The following is a 23,225-nucleotide window of genomic DNA, read 5'->3' on the forward strand; positions in this document are numbered from 1 at the left end:
GAAGGACTGTCACACATGGTAGGAGGCCAAGATGCAATGACTCAACACTGGAGAGGGTCCTGCATTCGATTCTGGGGCAGAAGAAAGTTGCTAGGGAAACAGCATCTGATAACATCTTATCAATGATATCCTGTTCCTTATAATTATAGCATAGCCAAGTTAGAGGAATCGCAACAAAAAGTAACAAGAAGCCGGCCCTAGAGAACAGAAGGAAGAATGTAAATATTTCACATTGTGTTGTGGAAAAGCATCTCTCTCTCTCTCTCTCTCTCTCTCTCTCTCTCTCTCTCTCTCTCTCTCTCTCTCTCTCTCTCTCTCTCTCTCTCTCTCTCGTAGACATGGGTCTAGTGCAGAGAATTGTCTGTAACTGCTAGCACTAAGTGCTTGAGCACTAAGTTCTTGAACACAGATCTGTACTGCCATGAGACCAATTCCAGGATGCGGGGGGCGGGGGGGCAGGGGAAGGGAGGGGAGAAGTTTGTATTCAAGATGGTCATCTTGAATTGCTTATCAGTTTCTCAGCCCTACTTAAATTCTTTCTCTCCTTTTCTAAGGCTAGAATGTATATTCCAAACTATTTATTTACTTGCATATTTACATATGTGTGTATCTGAGTGAGCAGTCAAGAAAATGATCTGTACATGGACAAAACTACTTCCTTCCCATTGTCAGTGGGATAACAATCATAATCTAGCATCTCTAATACTAATGGATGGCCTTGAGCCACCCAGCACAGCTCTGGCCCCGGGAGCTCTTTCCTTTCCTCCCAATCTGATTTCTGATCGAGTTTTTCTTAACCACTTGTGACTACTCAAACCTGCTCTGGTCTTCCAAGATTCATGCTCTTCCCTCTATCTATTCTTCCAAGAGACAGTGGCCTTGGTCCAACATAATAAGTGTTGAAGATAAAATTTTGCTCTACATGTTATGTTGAAAAATGAACTTTACAGCTTTGGGGGTGGGAGGGAAGGGATGGGAAGGGGAAACAAAGGAGGAGGCAACAATGCTTGGTAAGAAATGTACTCATTACCTTGACCATGTAATTGTAACCCTTCTGTATGGTATTTTCACAATAAAAAATAATAAATAAATAAATAAATTTTGCTCTATAATAGTTTACATTGCCAACATGGTTGTATTATCTATGGATTAAAGATACAAGTATGTTCTGTCCTGTATGTGTTTTCTCATATTTAAAAAAAATTGTCTATTTTTATGGGTTGCATTATGATAACTTAATATGTGTTTAATGTATATTAATAATTTCAACTCCCCAACCATTATTCATTTCTATATTAAGGAAAGTTCATTCTTACTTTTCCTATCATTTGGAAATATACCATATAAATACCACTTTGTTAGTTATTTGTTTGTATACAATCATTTGCATATATTATTTGCCTTCCCAACTAAAGCTTTTTTTTTTGTCGGTTGTGGGGCTTGAACTCTGGGCTTTGGTGCTGTCCCTGTGCTCTTCAGCTCAAGGAGAGCACTCTACCGCTTGAGCCACAGCGCCACTACTGGTTTTCTAGTGTTTTATTGGAGATAAGAGTCTCATGGACTTTCCTGCCCAGGCTGGCTTTGAACTGTGATCCTCAGATCTCAGCCTCCTGAGTAGCTAGGTTTACAGGTGTGAGCAATCGGCGAAGAGCTCCAACTAAAGCTTTAACTTCATGGAGAAAGTTGATGAAGCTTGTTAGATTTGTAATTCCTACAGAGACTGCAGATGTAATGCTCACTCAAGAATTAAGTTAAATAAATATAATCCTATATAACTTTGCAATTGATCATTTTGTGTCCCATTATACATGCATAGATTTAGCTTCTAATATTTAAACCAACACTCAACACTATTGAAGTTAAGGATGGGGCATTTTACCCAATCAGCCCAGTTTTGGTGATGTCACTGGAGAAATTGAACATGCCCCCCATCACACACACAGCGTTTTCTGTTCTTATCAGCCTCTCACAGCGTCTGCAGCCTTCAGTTTGTCCTGTCCCTCCTCACCAACATGAGGTACAAGTTCCCCCTCCTAGCTATAGGCCTGGAGGTCGCCATGATCATTTTATTTGCAAAATTTGTTCGATATGAGGCAGGGTCACCTGAACCTCAGCAGCAAAACGCCACAAAAACGGACAGATTGCTTCCATTGTATCCTCGTGAGTAGGCAATTTTCTTTTTCTGTGTGACTGTGTGTTCTCAGATGTAAAGTTTGGTGATTGTTAGGTCTTGAGCTCTGAAGAGAATTAGGAAACAGCTGGGAGGGCTGTGGAGGGTCAGGGCATTGTACATTTCTGACTGTGAAGGGTCTATGCACTGTACATTGTGTGGGGTCAGGGCTCTGTACATTTCTGTGGAAGCAACTGGTCTTCTCCCTGTCATGACAGTATTTGGATAGAATCTCAGACCAAGATTCAAATATAGAACAAGAAGTGTGGTGTGAAGTTAAAATAATTGATCGTCAGTCCGTGTGTGTGTGTGTGTGTGTGTGTGTGGTACCTACTTACTGCTATATTGCCTTCTTTTTTCCTTGAATTGATTACTCACTAATGGTAACCTGGCAGGAGAAATTATGGAGAAATAAGAAAAGAAGCTTGGACTCTCAGGGTCCAAGACAGAAGAGAGGGTTGCAGGAAAGAAAAAAAAGAAAAAGAAGAAGAAGAAGAAGAAGAGGAGGAGGAGGGGGAAGAGGAGGAGGAGGAAGAGAAGGGGGAGGAGGAGGAGGAGGAGGAGGAGGAGGAGGGGGAGGAGGAGGGGGAGGGGGAGGGGGAGGAGGGGGAGGAGGACAGGGAGGGGGAGGGGGAGGAGGGGGTGCTTAGGAGGATGTGAGAAGTTCCTGGGGTGGTCATTGAAAAGGATGAGCTCAGGGGGTTATAATATTGAGAAGCAAGAGCAGTTTGTTTCTCAGATACAAAGAAAATTGCATGCACTTTACATATCATAAAGCAAAATCCTTCCCTGGGAATGGGGGCTAAAAAAAAAAAGAGAGAAACTGATTTTTAGTTTAGAAGGGCTATAAAATTATAACTATATAATAACTACCATTTACTGTGTACTAATTATGAGCCAGGCCTGTTCATTACCTTGCTATTGAGGGAGGGAGATAGTAAGACATACTTATTACATAGCTTACTTACTTTTAAACAAAACACAATTTTAGAATTTATTTAAAACTAGCAATGATGATTATACAATGTAACCTATTAGTGATATAACACTGTGTTTTCATTCCTGCATTTTTGGCTGCCATAACATAATAGGGAACTTCCACGTACAGATATGTTGACCTAGAGTGACTTAGCAAAACTATGAAACAGATGTGAGAACAGTTAGATGCACAGAACAGCGCTGGGCTCGTCAGTCAGACACCCAGACGCCGTATCCACTTGCCTTTCCACTGGGCATGTATAATTTGAAAGTTAGCAATAAACCAGGATTGTAGTGAATTCTGTATGCCTCGTGTGTTTTATTCAATTATTTCATATATATGTATGTGTATATATATATACATATTTATACCTTTTTAAGTATCAAGCATTTGTTCAGAGATAGAAACAAACACAACCATTTCATGGTAAGGCTTACCACCTAGTACCCATGGATGGTAGGAATAAGATGCAGCCCAGAATAATAAACAACAGTCCATAAATCTGGTATAAGATCAGTGGGACTCGATATTCCTACTAAGATTCAGAGAGCTGAATAACTGGCATCATTCCAGCTATCCCACCCAAGTCCAACATAAAAGCCCCTAGGTAAAATGTAAAATTTGAGGCAAAAAAAACTGGAGGGAAATTACTAAAAGTGGTCATTTTTCAGTAGCCTGGCAATGTATGTAGTTTCTAGGCTCTGGTGTACAGTTCCATGACCACAGCACACGTTTTACCCTTGGCTAGTAATGTGCGTAAGCGAGGTAATTTTGACACCATTCAGGGATGCTTTACGAGAACATTTGGGTGGAAATGAGTGGAGAACTTAGCACTCCCACGTTCCGAGAGAATCACTCTGAGGACCCCTTGTCATTTACAAGGTAGACACTGGCAATGGAGCTACAGCAGATCACTGCTCGGGGACTAACCCAATGATCAAACTCACCATGACAAGTAATGGGAAAGACAAATTACAGTCTACCTGGCAGGAGCCAATGTACACAATGCCACCAAATAATATTCCTAACAAAGTATTTAGTGTGATGGTGAACCAATCAAGCAAAGCCAAAGTACAACCTTTGCATAAAAGGTGACACAATACCATGTAGGAGCCAATCATGGTGAATCAATCAAACAAATCCAAAGTACAAACATATGCATAAGAGGTGAAACAATGCCACAAGTCAGAAATGCCAACACGTGGAAGGACTGACCTATTTTAGAAATGTCTAAAGATGCATTATAGACAAAAAAGCATATAAAGCTTGCATGGGAAATAAGTCAAAAATTGTATAAAAGGGTAGTTTGTGAGGAAATGTAGTTCATTTGCATATAATTATATATGATAATATGATGTGTATGTGTCCATGTTGCATTTCTTGGACGTGGTGAGGATTTTGTAGTCATCTAGAATGGTCTTTTACGTACATGACAGGCTAATGTAGTTTAGGAGAAAGTGTCATCCTACTTTCAAGCAGTTTAGGAGCACGTGTATGTCTGTATATCATATATGTAGAGAGAAAGAGCCATCAAATAAAGAAAATACTAGTAATTGATCAATCTAGGTGAATAGTATTTTATTTTACTGGATTTTCAGGGGAGAAAGACGGTGACTCCTTTGTCTTCCCCAAAATGAAAGAACTGATTGTAAACACTTTATCCAAACCCAGGAGCTTAGGCATTCTCCCAAGCTGTTGTAGCAACTTAAATAATAGATGAGGTTCTTATGCCCTCTTGTGGATAAAAGCAGTCAAAGATTTAGTCATGGGGGCTCAGTGTGCCTGCACATACCAGTTTATTTAGTTTCCTGGTTTATAAATACTAACAAAGGCATTATTCAGCTCAGTGAACAATCTGGCGTGATTTCCGGAGCTGATGTGGTTATATGAATTTGATAAATGGAGAATAACTCATTCAGCTCTTCAGTCATCCACCAAACATGTCTTTGGCTCTTACCTACAGACTTAAATGACTATGTCCTAACCCCATCTATTAAGAAACATGCCTAAGGTTGTAGCTCAGTGGTACAACACTTGCTTAGCATGCAATGAGGTCCTGGACTCAATTCCTGGTACCACAATACATATATGTACGTGAGCATGTGTGTACATGTATGTGTTTATATGCACATAAAACATAATATGAAATGTATATGTGTAAATATGTATATATGAGAACCCTCAATATAATACAAAAGATGTCCACTTCACTGACTATTATAGTGTAATGCATTCTAAATAAATGGTGCTACCTCATGACAAAGGATAAAGCTATGCACAAGGCAAGATTCAATAGTAATGTTCCCTGGAGTACTGGGAGAATGGCTGAAGAGGAGAGGAAGCTTGCACTGGCTTCTACCAGGCTCTCCTCGATTGGAAAATCGTAAAAATTGAAGAAGTCACTTCCCAAGAAGAGATTCGAGCATTGAATGGTTGCCTAATTTCTCATGGCTGCCATGGAGAGCCCGACTGACACTAGCTGTCTGTGTCCATAACCCTGGGCCTACGCTCTGGCCACAGCAGATAAGCGAGCCACACTGGCGCGATGCGATAGCAGTGTGCATTGCTAGACATCACCTGCTCACTGTCTCCAGCTAATGCTCGCCCCTTGCGGAGTTTTATTCGGAGCTGGTGGCACTTAATCAACTGGATAGACCAAACTGTAACTCCTACCCTGTGTTCTTGTCATAAAGACGTGTTTTCTCTGGTTTTTTGGTGTCTGTTTTTAGTATTTCAAGATGTGCATGTGATGATATTTGCTGGCTTTGGCTTTCTCATGACCTTCCTGAAGAGATATGGCTTCAGTGGTGTGGGATTCAACCTCCTCCTGGCTGCTCTCGGCCTCCAGTGGGGCTCTGTCATACAGGGGCTGCTCCACAACCATGGCCAGGGATTTGCCATCGGAATCCACAAGTGAGTGTCTTTGCTGAGCTCTGAACGTTGGTATGCCCTCTGCACCCAGCATCATGAATTCATATCCTGAGATTTTAACCACTTCCGCAATGCTATTGAGTAAGGCCTCCCGAGGGTCATGAAGTCCTGGGGGGGAAGGAGCTCCCGAGGAAAGGGGTTTGTGTCTGCACAAAGTTCCCTGGGGGAGATGTCAATGCCTTCAGTCACCTTCACACCTGGCTAGAAGGCAGCAGGCCTCACTCCTCACCCAACGCCAACTCTATCGGCCTCTTGACTCAGACCTCCCAACCCCAAATTAAGAGAAATACCTTTCTGTCAGTTACAAGCTACCTGATGTGTGGCATTGTGTTACAGCATTCCAAAAAAGACTACGTCAGCCCTCTACTTTCCAAACAGGTGCCCCGTCGGCAATTGTGTTCCTAGGTCACCCACTGTTACCCAGGCTTTGAACTGACTGTGTCCTCAAACAACCCTGGAGTGGTTGAAATCCAAGACTCCAAATCAATGCCTTGCTCCACTGGGATGGATCATCCATTAATGTCTATAACTTTTCCAGTTTGACCCAGTGGGTACAAGGAATTCCTTGTCATAGAGTAGAAGGCAGTAGGGGAAGAAGAAAGTGCAGTGGAAGGAAGAGAGAGGAAGAAAGTGGGAAAGGCAGTGGGGCAGATATGGGAAGTGTCTGCTGAGACCCCGCGGGGGCAGAGCCTGCCCTCTGGATGAGCTGGGGTCGGGGGCCTGCCAGCCTTGTTCTCCATAGTTTTGGTTTAGGTAGGCATTGCTCTTCTGTTTATTTTTCTCCTTCCCTCAGCATGATAAATGCAGACTTCAGTACAGCCACAGTCCTGATTTCTTTTGGAGCTGTCTTGGGAAAAACCAGCCCCATCCAAATGTTGATCATGACAATTCTAGAAATCGCTGTCTTCGCTGGCAATGAGTATCTGGTTGGTGAGATATTCAAGGTAAGTGTAGAGAACTCATGTATCCGTTTCTGGTCATGCCAGGTGACAGCACCCAGGGCACACAGGGGAGAAGCCAGCTGAGAGGACGCCACAGCATCGTGCGGACAGCCAAACCTGAATTGTGCACACATTACGTCACTTTATCTCTCCAAAGTAGATATTGTTGTCGGTGATGTTTGTGAGCAATAGAACTGCTGACCCCACAGGCTAAATGACTCCCTTTAGTCTGCATTTGAACCCTTATTTATCCAGCACCCAAGCCTTTGTTACGCCAATGGTCACTTCCCACTTATAAAGGTAAATAGCCATATATAAAGCCATATACACAGAACTGTTGTGTACTAGGTCCAATTTCTTCCCCCTCCTTGAAAATGTCATTGATTATCCCAAGATAAGAAGTTAGGGGTTTCTTACCACTCTCCGCTATTTTGTTATTTGTACTTACATCTCATTGGAGGGGGGAAATACTTTACCATTCTGGGTATTGGTGACTTGGCAACCAACAAAAGAGTTAAGGTTCCTGTTTTCCTAAGAGCTGGTCTCTGGTGAGAGAAACAAAACTTAAACAATGATACCTTCACCCTGAGGTGAACCACCATGAGGAGAGCAGCTCACCACAAGATAAAAAGCAGAACAAGAGAAAGTAACCAAGAAAAAAATACAACCTCCAGGGCAATGCCTCCAGTAACCAACTGCAACCAGGCCCCACCACCCATGTTTTCCCCCATTCCCCAATAATCCATTCCATTCTGAATTGACCAATGGATTAACCCAGTCATGTAATCTTAAAAGAATTATCTTTAAGTAGTTGTACAAAGGAGGTGCTGTTTAATAGTTTATGAACACAGCACATCTTGATTGGTGTCACCTCTTCCACATGCTCATCCCCTTCAATCCCATCCATGAAACCTTGATCAGTCACTTCCACAAAGCCCCTGTGAGCAAGGATGCACTGGGGACCCACCCACAACACATGGGTCTTTAGAGGATCACTCCAAATCTACACTATGACACACCCCACACACCCATAGACACAAACAATACATTATGGGAAGAAAGAGGGATAGGAAACTGTACCTTATTTTGAAGGAAGGAAAGAAGGAAGGAAGGAAGGAAGGAAGGAAGGAAGGAAGGAAGGAAGGAAGGAAGGAAGGAAGTTTTGCTTACTGACATTTGAATATTTAAAGACAGACACAGACTAACATGGTACCTATCAAGTTCAAGCATTACTAATTGCCTCTCTCAGTCTCCTGAGACCACGGTAAAGTAAAGCAAGGTTCTCACACTGGGAATGTCTCCCATTGTATAATCCTAAGATTCAGCGTTAATAATTTATCTAGCTACACTTCAAGGAAGTACCTGATCCAGACTGGAAGTCAGCGGCTATGATGCTTTCTATTCCACTCCTATGGTTCTCTTCTTCTTTCACATTCTCTTTCTTTTCTCCCTTTTTCCACATCCCTCTCTTTAATCATGAACAAATTCTGACATTTTCCTTCCTCCTGCAAAGACTCAACTCTGTATCTTTTCACGTGAGAGCCATTGTGTGTTTGCAGGCCTCTGATATTGGTGCATCAATGACAATCCATGCGTTTGGGGCTTACTTTGGCTTGGCTGTCGCTGGCATCTTATACCGACCCGGCCTGAAAAAGGGGCATTGGAATGAAGAATCTGTGTATCACTCAGACTTGTTTGCAATGATTGGTGAGTGGAGAGAACTTGTCTACTTCTTGTCTATTGGACGAGACCTGGAAGGAAGTTTAACTTCAACATGGACATGAAGATGCCCCAAAGGAAATCTCTGGGCTGGGGGCATTTGTCAAGCCAGTGCAAAGTCCTGCATTCCATCCCAGTACAAATAAATGCATAGATAGGAAACTCCTTTGAACACTCCTCTGTTATGACTGTTAGATAATCAGTGCCCAGAGAAAACGGCCTTTCTTCTATGGTCTTCCCTCTGAACTAACATCCCTTCTGCTGTGTTGCAGGGACTGTTTTCTTATGGGTATTTTGGCCAAGCTTCAACTCAGCCATTGCTGAACCTGGAGAGGCGCAGTACAGGGCCATCGTCAACACGTACTTCTCCCTCGCTGCCTGTGTGATCTCTGCCTATGCTCTGTCCAGCCTGGTCCAGCACCGAGGCAAGCTCGACATGGTAGGTCCTGTTCCTCCCAGTGGAAAATGCACGTAGGATTGCTCAGATAACCAGGTCAGTTCTGCATCACTGCTGGGCTACAGGAAACATTACGACACAGACAAGCTGGGGAGAGGATTTTAGTACAATATTCACTCCTCCATTCAATCATTCTTTCATCAAATTCGCATTCTAACAAACTGATGCGCTCCTGAGGAATTTATAGACTTTACAATCATGTAGAGAACGTAGGCCTTGTAGACTCAGAGATAAAAGTCTCCTTAATAATAGAGATAATTGTCAGGCACTGGTGGCTCATGTCTATAATTCTTGCTACTCAGGAGGCTGAGATATGAGGATCATGGTTCAAATCCAGCCTAGGCAGGGAAGTCTGTGATACTCTAATCCCCAATAATCTACTCAGAAAGAAAGCTGGAAATGGCGCTGTGGCTCAAGTGGTACAATGCTAGCCTTGAGCCAAAAGAAGCACAGGGATCATGCCCAGCAGCCGAGTTCAAGCCCCAGAACTGGCACAAAAAATAAGAAAGTAAAATAAAATGAGAGATAACTGATCCCAAGGTCTTAGAAAATCTTCCCTAGATGCAAGACTTGCCAGAGAGTAGGCAAAGACAGTAAGATGAGGCATGCTATCTCCCAACTTAAGTGTTCCTCTCAGAGAAATAACCGAATGCAGGGTGGGGTCTTAGAAAAGAGAAAGAACATCAGTGGGTGGAATTCAAATAGTGTCTTTAATAGTTTTGAATTAACTCTAATTCCTTTGTCAAGGTTATGTAACATGACAGCACTACTGGGAACGGATGAGGGATATGTGGAATCTTTAGTATTTTTGCAACTTTTATGCCTTGAGTTAGTTCAGAGTAACATAGTTTCAAAACCCATCCCAGCTGGTCTCTTGGAGTTCCTTGCCTGTGAGCTAAAGAAATCACTCTCCTCTTCTTCTGCTGTGGGAGAGGAAAGGGATACTAGAGATTACTTCTTAAAGAATGGTTGAGGACAGGCATTTCAAATCTCTTTTGGTCACATTACTAGGGACACTAAGAGACAATGAATAAAGTCATTCACGTACAGAAGTGTGGGTCTCTCTCAAAATGAGGGACCATCTCCTCCTAAGCCAAATTGGGGTGTTCTGAGAGTTCTGCTGACGTGAGTTGATCTGTTGTTCCCCTTCCTCAGACGTTCTTTTGGGTGCTTCCCTGGCTTGACATTTGCTCTTTGATGTTGGGTTATTATAGACTTTAAAAACTACACTTCAGTCACACTCTTCTTTTGGATTGTCATAAGCACAACCTTGCCTGAAAGCTACATGAGTAGGCAGGCCCTGCTGGGGTATTAACTCTGTACACTCCTGACACACTTTCTGTCCATTTTTTCTTACCAATGATCTCATTATTAATGAATTCACTCCTAAAGCACCCCGGGAAGAAACATAGCAAGTACCGATAGTTTTGGTTGTTTGCAATGACAAAACCAGCCTCTCTTTTCTGTTGTTGTTAACATTGGTTATGTTATTTTTTTATAGTTTTGTTCTACTCTTTTTCTAACCTAAGATTCCTCTCAAATTATTTTAAATTATTTAATATCGGTACTTATTTGAACTGAAATCTGCCTCCCTGCAGTCCACCTACTTCAGGTCAACTTACACACGGCTATTTTCCTCTGCACAGGTGCACATCCAGAATGCCACGCTGGCCGGGGGCGTGGCGGTGGGCACCTGCGCGGACATGGACATCCAGCCGTACGTGTCCATGATCATCGGGAGTACAGCGGGAATCGTCTCTGTGCTTGGATACAAGTTCCTGACTGTAAGTAAGGACACATGTTCTGAGCGCAATCTGAAATCGGCAGCCTTTTCTTCTCACATTCCAGCAGCAGATAAAGAGACAGGGCACTCAGTCCCCTTCCCCAAGCAGCTCTCCTCCTGGATGTCATTTCCCTTCCTTTCTGAGGTACCACAGGCACACACACCTCAGTCAGTGTGCGACATAATGCCAGTTATTCATCATTCAATACAAAGTCAATGTTACCGACTTGTGTGCTGCTTTTCTCCAGGACATCCCACTGAGGATGTTGCTTTGATGTAGATTGGTACAGTGAAGGGCTCTGTGCTCTTGTAAGAGACACAAGGTGTGGTCAGGGTGAGAAGGAGTAGAATCTGAAACTACAGCCCTTCAATCCCAGCCACCACAGAACGACATGGAGATTTTGTCATCAGTGTCCTCAGATTATTTGGCTCAGGTGGATTTCAGGTACGGCGGAGAGTTAAGCTACAGATAAGATTCTCTTCTTTTGGGTTAAGATGGAAATGGGAAAATGCAAAGTAGAAGTGGCATAGGTTAAACAACCGAGGGCAGGAAGAACACAGATCTTTTAAGTGTTCTATGGCATTTTATACGATCTTTTAAATCTATGGAATTCATATTGAGTGGGTAATTTTTAGCTCCTCCAGCCCCCAAACAAACAAAGATGTATGGAGATGATTCTCTGCTTCACTGTAGAAACCTTTCTATAGAATCTATCTATCTATCTATCTATCTATCTATCTATCTATCTATCTATCTATCTATCTATCTATCTATCTATCTCTGTCTATCTATATCTATCTATCTATCTATTTATCTATCTATCTATCTCTGTCTATCTATATCTATCTATCTATCTATTCTAATCAATATCGTGTGACCTATCTTGCATATCCATGATGAAATTCAACTTATTTTTTTATTAATAGCTTCTGGCTGGTTGCAAGCTTACGCCTGCCCAGGCAGGAAAGCCCATAAGACCCTTTATCCCCAGTTAACCATGAGATAACCGGAAGTGGTACTGCAGCTCAAAGTGGTAGAGTGCTAGTCTTGAGCAAGAAAGCCCAAGGACAGAACTCAGGCCCTGAGTTCAAGCCCTCCCTCCCCCCCTCAAAAAACCCAAACAATAACCACCAACAAAAAGAACAAAAAGCAGCTTCTGAAATTATTCAGTTGGGGAACTCTAGATATAGCTACCGAAAGAATGAGATTTCCTCATCTTACCTTCGTAGCCGCTGCTTGCTAAGCTGATGATCCAAGATACATGCGGCGTCCACAATCTGCACGGCTTACCGGGTGTGATGGGAGGCCTGGCCAGCATTGTGGCCATAGCCATGAACATGTCCAACAAGTGAGTAAGAAACGGTTTCCTTCTCGCTGGTCCAGTCCAGGTTCCTCGTTTACCTGAAGAGAGCAGAATTAACATGTTCTGACCATTGGCTTTCCTTGGATCCCCATTTATTTCTCCCTGCACAGCTCTGTTAATTAGCTGCTGTGAGAGGGTCCCGAGTCCCACACCCCCAGGGCGCAGGGGTCTCCTGTAACAACTTCCTGCCTCTCAATTTGTACCGCATCCTACCATTCCCTCCACTATAGAGATTTCCTACTAGTTTCATCCTCAGATGACCTTAGATGCTGTGGAGCAGACACATACTTAAACATTGTTACTGAATTCCATCCAGTAGCCTGAAATTTGCTTTTTGGCTCTAATATCTGGACTTCATAATAACTGTGTCTTTACAGTGTGTGAGGAAACAGGAGTCGTGTGTGTTTTACGCCTTCCCCTCTCTCCATCTAGGAGAGAGGCCAGCGCACAGCTGGTCTTCCATCGTTATTTACTAAGGGGAGCAAATCAGTCGATTGATTTTTGGAGAGCCTTAACTTCTCTGTAAGAACAATCTTATTTTGTCCTGAGGCTACATCAGAAAAAAGTGGTTCTTGTTTGAGCATGTCTAAGAATTTTCCTAACTCGGCTCAGAAGGTGTTTCAAAGAAAGAAAAAATCTAAGACGGTAACTGTGACACCAAGCCTACAAGCTGCCAGTGTGCAGTGCCGACCTCTGTCCTGCAGGTGGCAGACCGTCGGGACTCTGGTAGGCGAGATTTGTTCCCTGGTGTCCGGGAAATAACTCACTCTTCCTTGTTTGGCCCTTTAGGTCCTCCGTGGCCATGCAGGCAGCTGCCCTGGGTTCTTCCATTGGAACAGCGGTGGTTGGAGGTCTGATGACAGGTGAATGCTTACCTGGGCGAGGTGGTACATGGCTCTAATTCCAGCTACCCAGGAGGCTGAGTAGAGGACTGTGCAGTGTATGTCAGCTCTGCCCACATCTTAAGACCTTGTCTCAAAAGATATTTTTTTAAATAATTGGACACCTCCCTACACCCGAATGTCTACAGAATAATGAACACATAATAAGGCAACTGAAGATTTAAAAATGTTCTAAACTTCCGGTGGCAAAGGTGAACGTTCAAGGGGATGAATTCACAGCATATTCTAATGATTATGCAAGTAGATTTTCCACTTCCGCACCATAATCTGAGTTGGTTTCCCTCTGTCTTTACAGGTTTAATCCTAAGGATACCTATCTGGGACCAGGCACCTGATGAATACTGTTATGATGATTCTGTTTACTGGGAGGTACTGGACAGAATTCCAAACAGAAATGTAAATGATGGCAGCACGCATGAAACTTTTACTCACCTTGATGCCTGAGGGGAATATGATGAAAGCAGTGTGACCTTCAATCCAAGACAGAAGAGAGGCAATGTGTCCCATCCGTCAAGAAGCAGAATTTGAAATAAGGATACTAAATCTAAGTAATGCTATCTCGACATCTTGTTAGAAGTAAATAGAAGATGGAGTCTTCTATTAAGTTGCCAAGATGCCATTACTTAGATTTACTATCCTTATTTCATTCTCCACTGGTTCTATGTACATGAAATCAAAGCATTGATTTCCTAGTGAGAGAGCTGCATGGTACTTCCCCAAAGCAGAAATCAAATGAGGAAAAGATAGAACTCAGTTGACCAAAGTCCTTTCACTCCTATCCGTAAAAGTATCTATTCATTAAAATCAACAGCGGTCCTGAGAAACAGGGTGAGATAGAATTCTAAATGCAAAAGACAAATGCAATGGAACATTTAAGGTTGAAGACGTTCAGTCGGGCACCTTAAAAGGTCCCCAAATAACAAGACCTGACCTGAGCTTTCTACCTCTTCATCCCACCGACAATTGCTCTCAAAGGATTTCCTACACAGATTGAGACGGGTAAATTCACAAGCACTGTCACGAATTATAGGTTGGGAAAGAGGAAACGTAGTCAAGGTGAATGAGATTGATATTCTTGTTCTTTTATTTCTCCTCAACAGAAACTATTTCTATTCTCAGCCTGTTCTAAGCTTAGATAATAATTGTAAGAAAACGTCTGTTTCAAAACTAACTTCTGACAGGCCCAAGAAAAGAAAAGAACTATGACATGCCCCAATCTTGTTCTGCTCCTAGGTCCCTAAGCACAGAGAACTTGACGATCGATTCCCAGAGCCTGAGGACCACCGGCAGCAGAAACCTGAGGTCTAAATCCCATGCCTGTGCGCCCACTTCCGTCACCATCAAGAGTCAAGTTTAAATAAACAAAAAGGGCAGCATCCGGCGGCATGCAAGCCACGGCGGATACACACATGGTCTCAAATAGCCAGCAGAAAAAAAAATGTCTTTATATCCTGTGCCATTTCTTGACACTTGAATAACTGTTTCAGTGCAGGGATGTGAGTGGTTTCTAGATGGTCAAATGGTTCTTTTCTAGGACTTCAAGAGTAATTTTGCCAGTGGGTAGTACAGAGTGAACATCTGATGCATATTCTCAAAAATGTCCCCCAACTAGACAGATTTACATAGAAAACAGTGCCTCCTAAGTGCACCCGTGTTTTAATGTATACATCAGGTCTTTAATCCAAAGACTCTAGAAATAAGTTCATGAAACAATGTATGCAAGAAAACTATGTAAGGAAAATGAGAGAGATGTATAGATAAAAAGAAGGAATAGCACTTTGGTTACCACTTTTTTTATTTTAAAACTGGTCAAGTTAGAAATGTTATACCTTTGCTTGAATATCCTCATTCTGAATTCCTTTTTGCATGCTTACTATCTGAAAAAAATAGCACAAATGCTACCTGACTAAACTCACTAAAGTCATTTCAGGGTCAGGTGATAGAGAATGTCAAGCACAAAAAACATTCTCTCTCTCTCTTTCTCTCTCTTTCTCTCTCTCTCTCTCTCTCTCTCTCTCTCTCTCTCTCTCTCTCTCTCTCTCTCTCTCTCTCTCTCACACACACACACACACACACACACACACACACACCACAATGACATGTGAGAAAATGTTACAAGTCATGGTGGCTTTAAATTAAAACGACAATATCACATCTGGAACAAGAAATCAAGAAAAAGAATTCCTTTAGACACTTTCTAATATTATCCTGGAGGGTCTCTCTGGAAGGTATTTTAACTATATCTCACTCCAAACCTCACTCTCCAAGGAGAAGAGGCACAGCAATGCTTTTGATCACACCTAAGTTCTTTTTTTCCCCGAACTCATGATGAGCTCCTGCACTTACGGCTGTAAGGACTCAAGGAATATGGAGGGATTCCACTGGCCCAGTGATAAGGCTGTGTTGGCTGGGATCACTCCTACACCAACTCTGTATCCAGGCGTGGGGTCGGTTCTTCTCACCCTCGACCTAAGAGACTGCATTGGACTCTAAGACAAGTAGCAATATTCCAGATTTAGGAAAGTGGCCCAATCTCAAAGGTCTTCACCCTATTTACTTCAAGAGTTACAACTTCTTGTCTGACTTCCTCAAGGAAACCTAGAAGGTGCAATACTATTTTAAAACAATTTTCAAGCTGTCATTCTGCATCAACACCGGTGCTCCCGTGTCCCCACAGCCGCCATCCTCACCGCTGCTTGTGCTGAAAGCGCTTGCCCCTCATTTTTTCTTGCCATCTGTTTATTACTTGCTAAACTTAGAGCTTTGCTCTTTGAAGGGATTATCTGACCTGAACTGTCTTTGATTGCTTCCCAAGATCACTCCCAATTCTGCATGTGGCATTTCTTTCTAAAATAAATAAGATCAGCTTCCTATGTTTTCAGCTGTTTATTCTTAAAGAGTCAACTATCATCATTCATGTTTTCTCCTGCTGGGGAGCTAACATTTCACCAGGAAACTTACTAAAGCTTAAATATAAGGTGTATAACAACCTGGGTTGCTTTGCTTATTGTCCGTTTAGATCACACTACTTGATTGTGCAATCATTCTGAGCAGGTGGAAAGATGGAAGCCCAAACCCTAGATTCAGTAAGCCTCCCACAGCTGCTCCGGTGCCAGTGAATTTTATTGTAGTTAGTCATTTACCTGTCGGACTCCTCACTACACAGGCAACCCTTGATAACAACGGCAGTCTCTGAGTCAAGCTCCATACTGCCTCTTGTTGACATTTAAACACGTTTGTGGGTTGCGTTTACTTTACTTGAGGCAAACAGCCTTCTTACTAAGCGTTGTAAGAAAAATGTCACCTATGTGGGACTTTTCTGTCCAACTGTGATTCAGAACCCTTGTGATTTATGTTCAACAAAAGAAGCAAGAGACACATTATGGGTCTGCTTACTGAACATAAATCAAGCCATAGGTTTAGCCTGGTCCTTAGGGAGCAGGAATAAGAAGACTTGTGGGAAGAATATTGGCGAACATTAAACAAGACGTAAACTAGTTGCTTAAAGACTGATACATGGAAACAGGAACAAGCTATGTGAAGTTCAAGGCATCATACATTTACATTAAAAAGGAACTAGATTGGGCTGGGAAGGTGGCTCAGTGGTAGAGCGCTTGCCTTGCATGCATGAGGCCCTGGGTTCGATTCCTCAGCACCACATAAGCAAAAAGAAAAAAAGCCGGAAGTGGCGCTGTGGCTCAAGTGGTAGAGCGCTAGCCTTGAGCTGAAGAGCTGAGGGACAGTGCCCAGGCCCAGAGTTCAGGCCCCACGACCGGACCCCAAAAAAAAAAAAAAAAAAAGGAACTAGATTAAAAGAAAAGCAGAGAAGTAACAAAATGTCAATTTCACATTGTCAGAAAAATAAGAATGCAATACTTGACTATCCCAGTCAGCAAGATTCAGACACTAAAGCAGAAGAAAAAATAGATTTTGATGAATGAATGTAATAGAAATTTATAATGAATATCTGGTACAAGTATTTTAGAGGAATCTTTTTGACTAGACAAAGCATTTAAAAGTGACTAGATTTGATACCAAAGAAACACAAACACGATGGGTTCTATGTAATTTCTCGTGGTTACTATGTATGTGATTTCCAGAATTTATTACAAAATAGAACTTTTTGAGTGGTCTCAGACATATGTGTGAGAATTTTTAGGCTGTTTGTATCTGTTGCTTAATTTGAAAATTTTTATGGCATTAAAGTTAATTAAATTTTGTTTTTACCATCAACTATCAAAGAAAAAAATGAAGAAGACTTGCGGAGTCTTTGCAAAGAAGGAAGGCAGAATTTATTTTTTTCCAGTACTAGAGAGTGAAACCAGGGTCTCATGGATGCTAGGCAAATGCCCTGCCACGAAGTTGTGTCATGCCCAAGTTTTTAATAATGCTACATTTCAGTTGAGAAGACTGTTGGTGTTCATAGAAAGTACAAACACAACACTCATTCTATTTAAACAGAGAAAGGGGCTCATTCCTTTTTGTGTGTGTGTGTGGGTCGTGGGGCCTGAACTCTGGCCTAGGCACTGACTCAGCTCTTCAGCTCAAGGCTAGCGCTCTACCACTTGAGCCACAGTGTCACTTGCAGCATTTTCTGCTTATGTGGTGCTGAGGTATTGAACCCAGGGCCTCATACATGCAAAGCAAGCACTCTACCACTGAGCCACTTTCCCAGCCCAAGAGGCCCATTCTTAATACATCTTAAGAAATGCAGGTAATCATTATGGCTTCCATTTAATAAAAAGCCTAGCAAGAAAGCTTGCTGCCTCAGTCTTTATTGAAGAGTGTTGTTGAGATGTTTGTGCTGATGTCTAAGGACCGTGCAATGCGTCTGACCCTCGGGTGGCTGGATATGTGATGGTGAGTTACTGGCCAGGATGGGGCTTTTCTTCACTAGCCTCACATGGAAGTTCACCTTCCAGCTGCACCCTGGAGAATCCCATCTGGACCTGAGCCTAACGCCCCATATCGACTTCACCACACAACCCGTGCCTCTCAAGGCCTGTGCTGTGCTGTGGGGTTGGACTCTGAGCCTGCTAAAGCCCCAGGCTGGCATTTTGCCAGCCATGAGGTTCTACCAAACACGTCAGGAGGTCTGGGGCCAGATTAGACTGAGTTCCTGTGCTAACTTCTTAGAAGCAAACTCCCGATCACTCTGATTTTCCAAGACTGCAAATGAACAGAACATTCCACAAAGGCAATCTCTGCTTACTGCTTTTGTGAGCTTTCCTTCAAACATGAAACTGACACGGTCCTCCAGTCTTCTAAGTACCACCAACCAAGAGCTCAAACTGGTGTTTGTGTGCAGGAGACTAGATGTTATGTTGTTTTGGGATACCCATGACTATCATCAAAATATGATGACTGAAGAGAGTTCAGCTGCTAACTGAGACAACATGGGACATTTAGAGCATTGTTTTCCTTCTGACTAAGCACAAAGGGGTTAATGGGCATTGATTGCCCTGAGCCCAGCCAGCTTGCTGAAGTCAGAAAGGACTCAGCTCCTGCTCCTGGCATGATGGCACTGTGAAAACCCAACACCCCTGTGTCCAGTGCTTGGAAATCCCAGTGAAGTCATAGCAAGGGGCCCTGCTAGCAAAGTAAACACTGCTGCGTCCTCTGAGACACGAAAACATCTTTAGACTTTATGAAGTCATCTGCCTAACTACATCTCCCTGGCTCTTACCAGTGCTCCACAAAGCAGAAATTATACTGCACTAAGACAAATAGTCCAACAAGACTTTATTTAGGGGTATTGGAATAAGCCTGGTTGGGGCTCAATTTCACTGAAACTTCAAGCACAAAGGAGTTTTTTTAATAGCGAGAAAAGCACTGGAAGACATTAGAAGAAGTGAGATAGATGGGATTTATCCAGGACACTGAACTGACACCACCGCCAGGCCCAGACCCTCTGTGCTTACTAATTATGACAGGTGGAATTATCATTCTACCTCCCACAGAGAGGAGGAGGTAGCAACTGTCTTTTTAGATGCTTCCATTTTAAATGGAAAGAGGGGGGTGGTCCACAGTCCTTGTAAAAGATGGTCTTGATCTGTGAAAGTTGAAAAACCATCAAAAGAAAAGACATATCTCATAGACAAAGAATTAACAAAGGTAATTTCTTGGGTAAAGCCAGGAGAAAACCAAGTCTAGATCCAGTCAGGCTAGGAGCAAAGACAGACCATTGTGGTCAGTCAGTCCTGAGCCTTTATGTTCCACGAGGCATCTTGGGAATAAGGCAGATGAGGAGTTTCCAATCAACTCAATAAAATGGTAGCTAATGACAAAACGGTACCCACTAACCTTAGTTTACTGCTCGAATACACTTCAGGGGTAGGTGCATGACATTTCTAATTGCATTTACCTTATGATTGTATGTTGGGCAACACAGCAGCCAATTCCGAAATCAATATGAAAATTAATCGATGGAATTGCTTCTCTTTGCTGGGGGAACAGAAGTGGCTTTGATTAGAGATCAGGAAATCTGAGATTCAGTGACAATCCTATCGGCCTTTCCATTTTTATAACAATGTGATCACTCAGTGGCGAAGGCATACTTGGTGAACCTGTTACCAGAAGCAGGGGAGACAATTATGTTTACTAAGAATCATAAAGTGAAGCAAACAGTAACTCTGAACCTTTGGTTAAAGTCTGATATCAACATAATTCTATGTATATAGTTGGGAAGTCATGGAGAAATGTCAATAAAACTGAAATGACTGCAGAGGAATTAAATTAAGGAAATTTATTTATAGTATTCAGGTAAAGTCCTACTTTCTTAATGTGGATCTTTACTTTTAAAATAATAACAACAACCAAGAACTGGGCCTTGGAAGCTCACACCTGTAATCTTAGCCACTCAGGAGGCTGAGATTTTAGGATTGAGGTTCAAAGACAGCCCTGGCAGCAATTATCTCAAATTAACCACTAAAAAGCCAGAAGTGGGTAGAGCACCAGCCTTGAGCCAAGAAACTCAGAGACAGCACCTAGGCCGAGTTCAAGCCTCAGGACCAGAACCAAAACAATCAAACAAATAAACACAACAACAAAGAATAAATTTCATATTAAGGCTACTCAAATCCGGTAAAATGATGTACCTATGAACTACATTTAGTTACATAACAAAAATTATCACATTTTATTGTTCCCTAATGTACATTCAAGATGTAAGCCTTATATAATATCACAACGGATACAACTTGAGCATTCTTCCCTTGGTCACTACATTGAATAACATTCAATATGTAGCTGTTCCTACTGAAATCTCTTTGTCTCTCTCAGCTCATGCAGTGGTGCAGTGATAAGCTCTGAACACAGTACCTTTTGCATGACAGAAAAGGAATCTACCACTGAGCTACACCTCCCTTAGAATCCACAGAGGGTTGTAGGTTTCTCTATACCTTGGTGATTCCATTTCAAAGAGGATCATAAACCCCAGAGGAAGACACAGGGCTGGGAGGAGGTGAAATCAGGTTTGTACCTCAAGGAGCCAGACAGATCTCCATGCTAAAGATTTCTCACGCTCAAAGTGGGAAGCCCAGAGCCCAGGGTGAATACGAAGTCTATCTTTGTCACGCAGTGGAAAGCTTTGCTGTCCAGAGGCTCACTGGACAGCTTGCTTCTCTGCCAAACAAGAGATGTGGGCCAACACGCTTACAAACAAGCTCTGAACACCTCCTCTGTTCTCCCTAGTCTGTGAACACTACAGTCTCCCATTACTCTTGTTCTGCTTTAATATGAGAAATCTTTGATTCCAATTTATTTAATTCTTGGCCTTAAACATGCGTCTAAGTCTCCCGTTTTGTTGGTGGGTGTTGGCAGCATGGTGCACAAGAATTGCTCCCGCCTCCTGACTCTCTCCAAAGTAATCTGTGCTGTTCTTATCTTCATCCATAAAGACTGGCTCTGCGTAATTAAAGGGCAGTGTACTGACTGAGGTTAGGAAGTCAGGCTGTTCAAGAGTCGAGGCCTTTGTTTTCGTACCTGATTCAGTTGACTACAATCCAGGCTCCACCTTTCCCCAGTTCACTATGCGAAGCTCACAAGTCTTAACTCAGCCCCCACAAGTGTTGCAATTGTGCCTTCTTTAATAACTTCCTGCCACAGCTCCTCGCCTCGGGGCTACAGAGAGCATGTTATTCACATTTTTAGAGAATGAAAGAACTACAGATATGAATTAGTTTGAAATCAATCAACAGTTCATCAGGGAAAACATCAGAATAATAAAAGCTGTTTGCAAAGACATGCTGATCCTTTTTTAGAGCTTTTTTTTTCTTTTTGGCTATTTTGCAGACTGTTATATATGGTATTTTACCCTTCTGTGATCTCTAAAGATTTCCATAATTCTATAGAATTAATGGATACAGGGAAAAGGTCTTTCTAGTTTCGATCATTGGTGAAGGCAGGTAAATCTTTAATATGAATAATCCAGCGATCATTTCAAGATAAAAATTTTGTCTGACAAGATAGATCTAGGGTAAGCAGGTAAAACTGTTATGGATAATTCAGAGATGATTTCAAGATATAAACTTTGTCTGACAAGGTAGATCTAGGGTAAGGAGGTAAAACTGATATGAATAATCCAGAGATCATTTCAAGATATAAACTGACAAGGTTGATCTAGGGTTAGCCAGAAATTCCACTTTTCTACAAACCTTGCTGGAAATGTCCACTGCCACTGGTTCAAAACTACACCTTACATATATGTACATTAGTTTAGGTATTCAGAAAATGTACAGGGGCTATTCTAGGGCTATTGTTTGATGTCATGTATGCTTAGAACAAATTAAGTACATACGTATGTATACACATAAAAACTACAATAAAAACCAAACTGAAAACATAACAAATATTAGAAGAGATATGGGAGCAGTTGAGAGTTTTTGTTTTCTTCCCTCAAACTTCTTTTTCCTCCACAAAGTAATATTTCCTCAATGTTTTCTGCCTGAGCAGGCATTTTCTTTGAATTGAAACCTTTTCCTTCTTCTTTTTAAGAGTCATATCGAGTTTTAGCACCAAGCACTTTGTTGGCAATGCCCAACAATAAAAGCAGTGAGCTAAATGGAGTGGGAAGGCTTATGGATAAAGGGATTTTTGGTGATAGACACTTTCCTGATGGAAGTCGGTGATATGATTCAGCCACTTGATGAAATTTTTCATGATCATTTTTTTCCCCTGAGATAGACACAAAGATCTTAAGACCTAGCAATCCTCAGAGATATCTTCTTATTGATGACAAGGCCCCCGAGTCTGTTCTCCTGGGTGATAAGAGATTTTCTCAGGCTCTGCATACATCCAGGTCCTGGGAGGTCTGAAAAATCTGTAAAGCAAATCCACCGGTATTTCAGCTACTACTTTTTGTTCCCTGCTTTAAAAGGAAATCTATAATCACTCCACAGTCAGTTCACAGGGAGGTCAGATTAGTATTTTTAAAATGTTGTGGGTTTTTTTTATTCACTTAAGGGATGAAAGCTCTGAGAGAAAACAGAGGCTAAATGGGAAGTAGGGCAGAGGGTATTTATTGTTCAATCACTTACTCCTCAAAAGCCAGAGTCCCCTGCTTTGGCTAATTAACTGCTTTGGCTAATTAACTGTCCCTGTGAAACACTCCTTCAGCAAGTAGCAAGTTCAAGCAGCTCATCTTTCTCAACCCTCTTCCGAGTTCCAAACCAGACCAAATACTATCCAGCTACTGAAGATGGTACTGAATACAGAGGGCAACGAACGAAAGAAGAAAAGTGGTTTCAGGAGCGACCTATTTCCCGTAAACATCAGTGGGCAAGTATTACCGATTCATTCTTGCCTACCAATCATTTTTAATGAAAGAATTATGGGTAAGAATAGGTCTTAGGGCCTCCTGTGTTTGGTATTTCTGCCCACCTGTAGATCTAATGTGTAAATCTGATTATAAGCAGCTTGTAGTGGAGCTTGAACTCGGGGCCTCGAAGTCTCGCCTGACTTTTCTGCTTCAAGCTGGCTC

General features: G+C 42.2%; 1 protein-coding gene across 1 annotated transcript; it reads left to right on the forward strand.

Moving 5' to 3' along the window:
* Positions 1 to 1,965: 1,965 nt before the first annotated feature.
* Positions 1,966 to 16,116, forward strand: Rhag (Rh associated glycoprotein). Its single transcript, XM_070023334.1, has 10 exons — positions 1,966 to 2,160; positions 5,879 to 6,062; positions 6,874 to 7,024; positions 8,581 to 8,728; positions 9,013 to 9,179; positions 10,844 to 10,981; positions 12,211 to 12,329; positions 13,134 to 13,207; positions 13,542 to 13,615; positions 14,480 to 16,116. Exons 1-10 carry the CDS (start codon positions 2,013 to 2,015, stop codon positions 14,552 to 14,554), a joined length of 1,278 nt encoding a protein of 425 aa, XP_069879435.1. The 5' UTR covers positions 1,966 to 2,012; the 3' UTR covers positions 14,555 to 16,116.
* Positions 16,117 to 23,225: the final 7,109 nt, after the last annotated feature.

The sequence above is a fragment of the Dipodomys merriami genome, unplaced genomic scaffold, assembly GCF_024711535.1.
Source record: "Dipodomys merriami isolate MVZ:Mamm:240054 unplaced genomic scaffold, mDipMer1.0.p SCAF_16, whole genome shotgun sequence".
NCBI classification, from domain to species: Eukaryota; Metazoa; Chordata; class Mammalia; order Rodentia; family Heteromyidae; genus Dipodomys; species Dipodomys merriami.

Excerpts from the sequence above, each read along its gene's own strand:
- Rhag (XM_070023334.1), top strand. The coding sequence starts at position 2,013 with ATGAGGTACAAGTTCCCCCTCCTAGCTATAGGCCTGGAGGTCGCCATG. Across the intron at positions 6,063-6,873 it reads TTTGCCATCGGAATCCACAA|CATGATAAATGCAGACTTCA; the intron begins GTGAGTGTCTTT and ends TCCTTCCCTCAG. Across the intron at positions 13,616-14,479 it reads ATGATTCTGTTTACTGGGAG|GTCCCTAAGCACAGAGAACT; the intron begins GTACTGGACAGA and ends TTCTGCTCCTAG.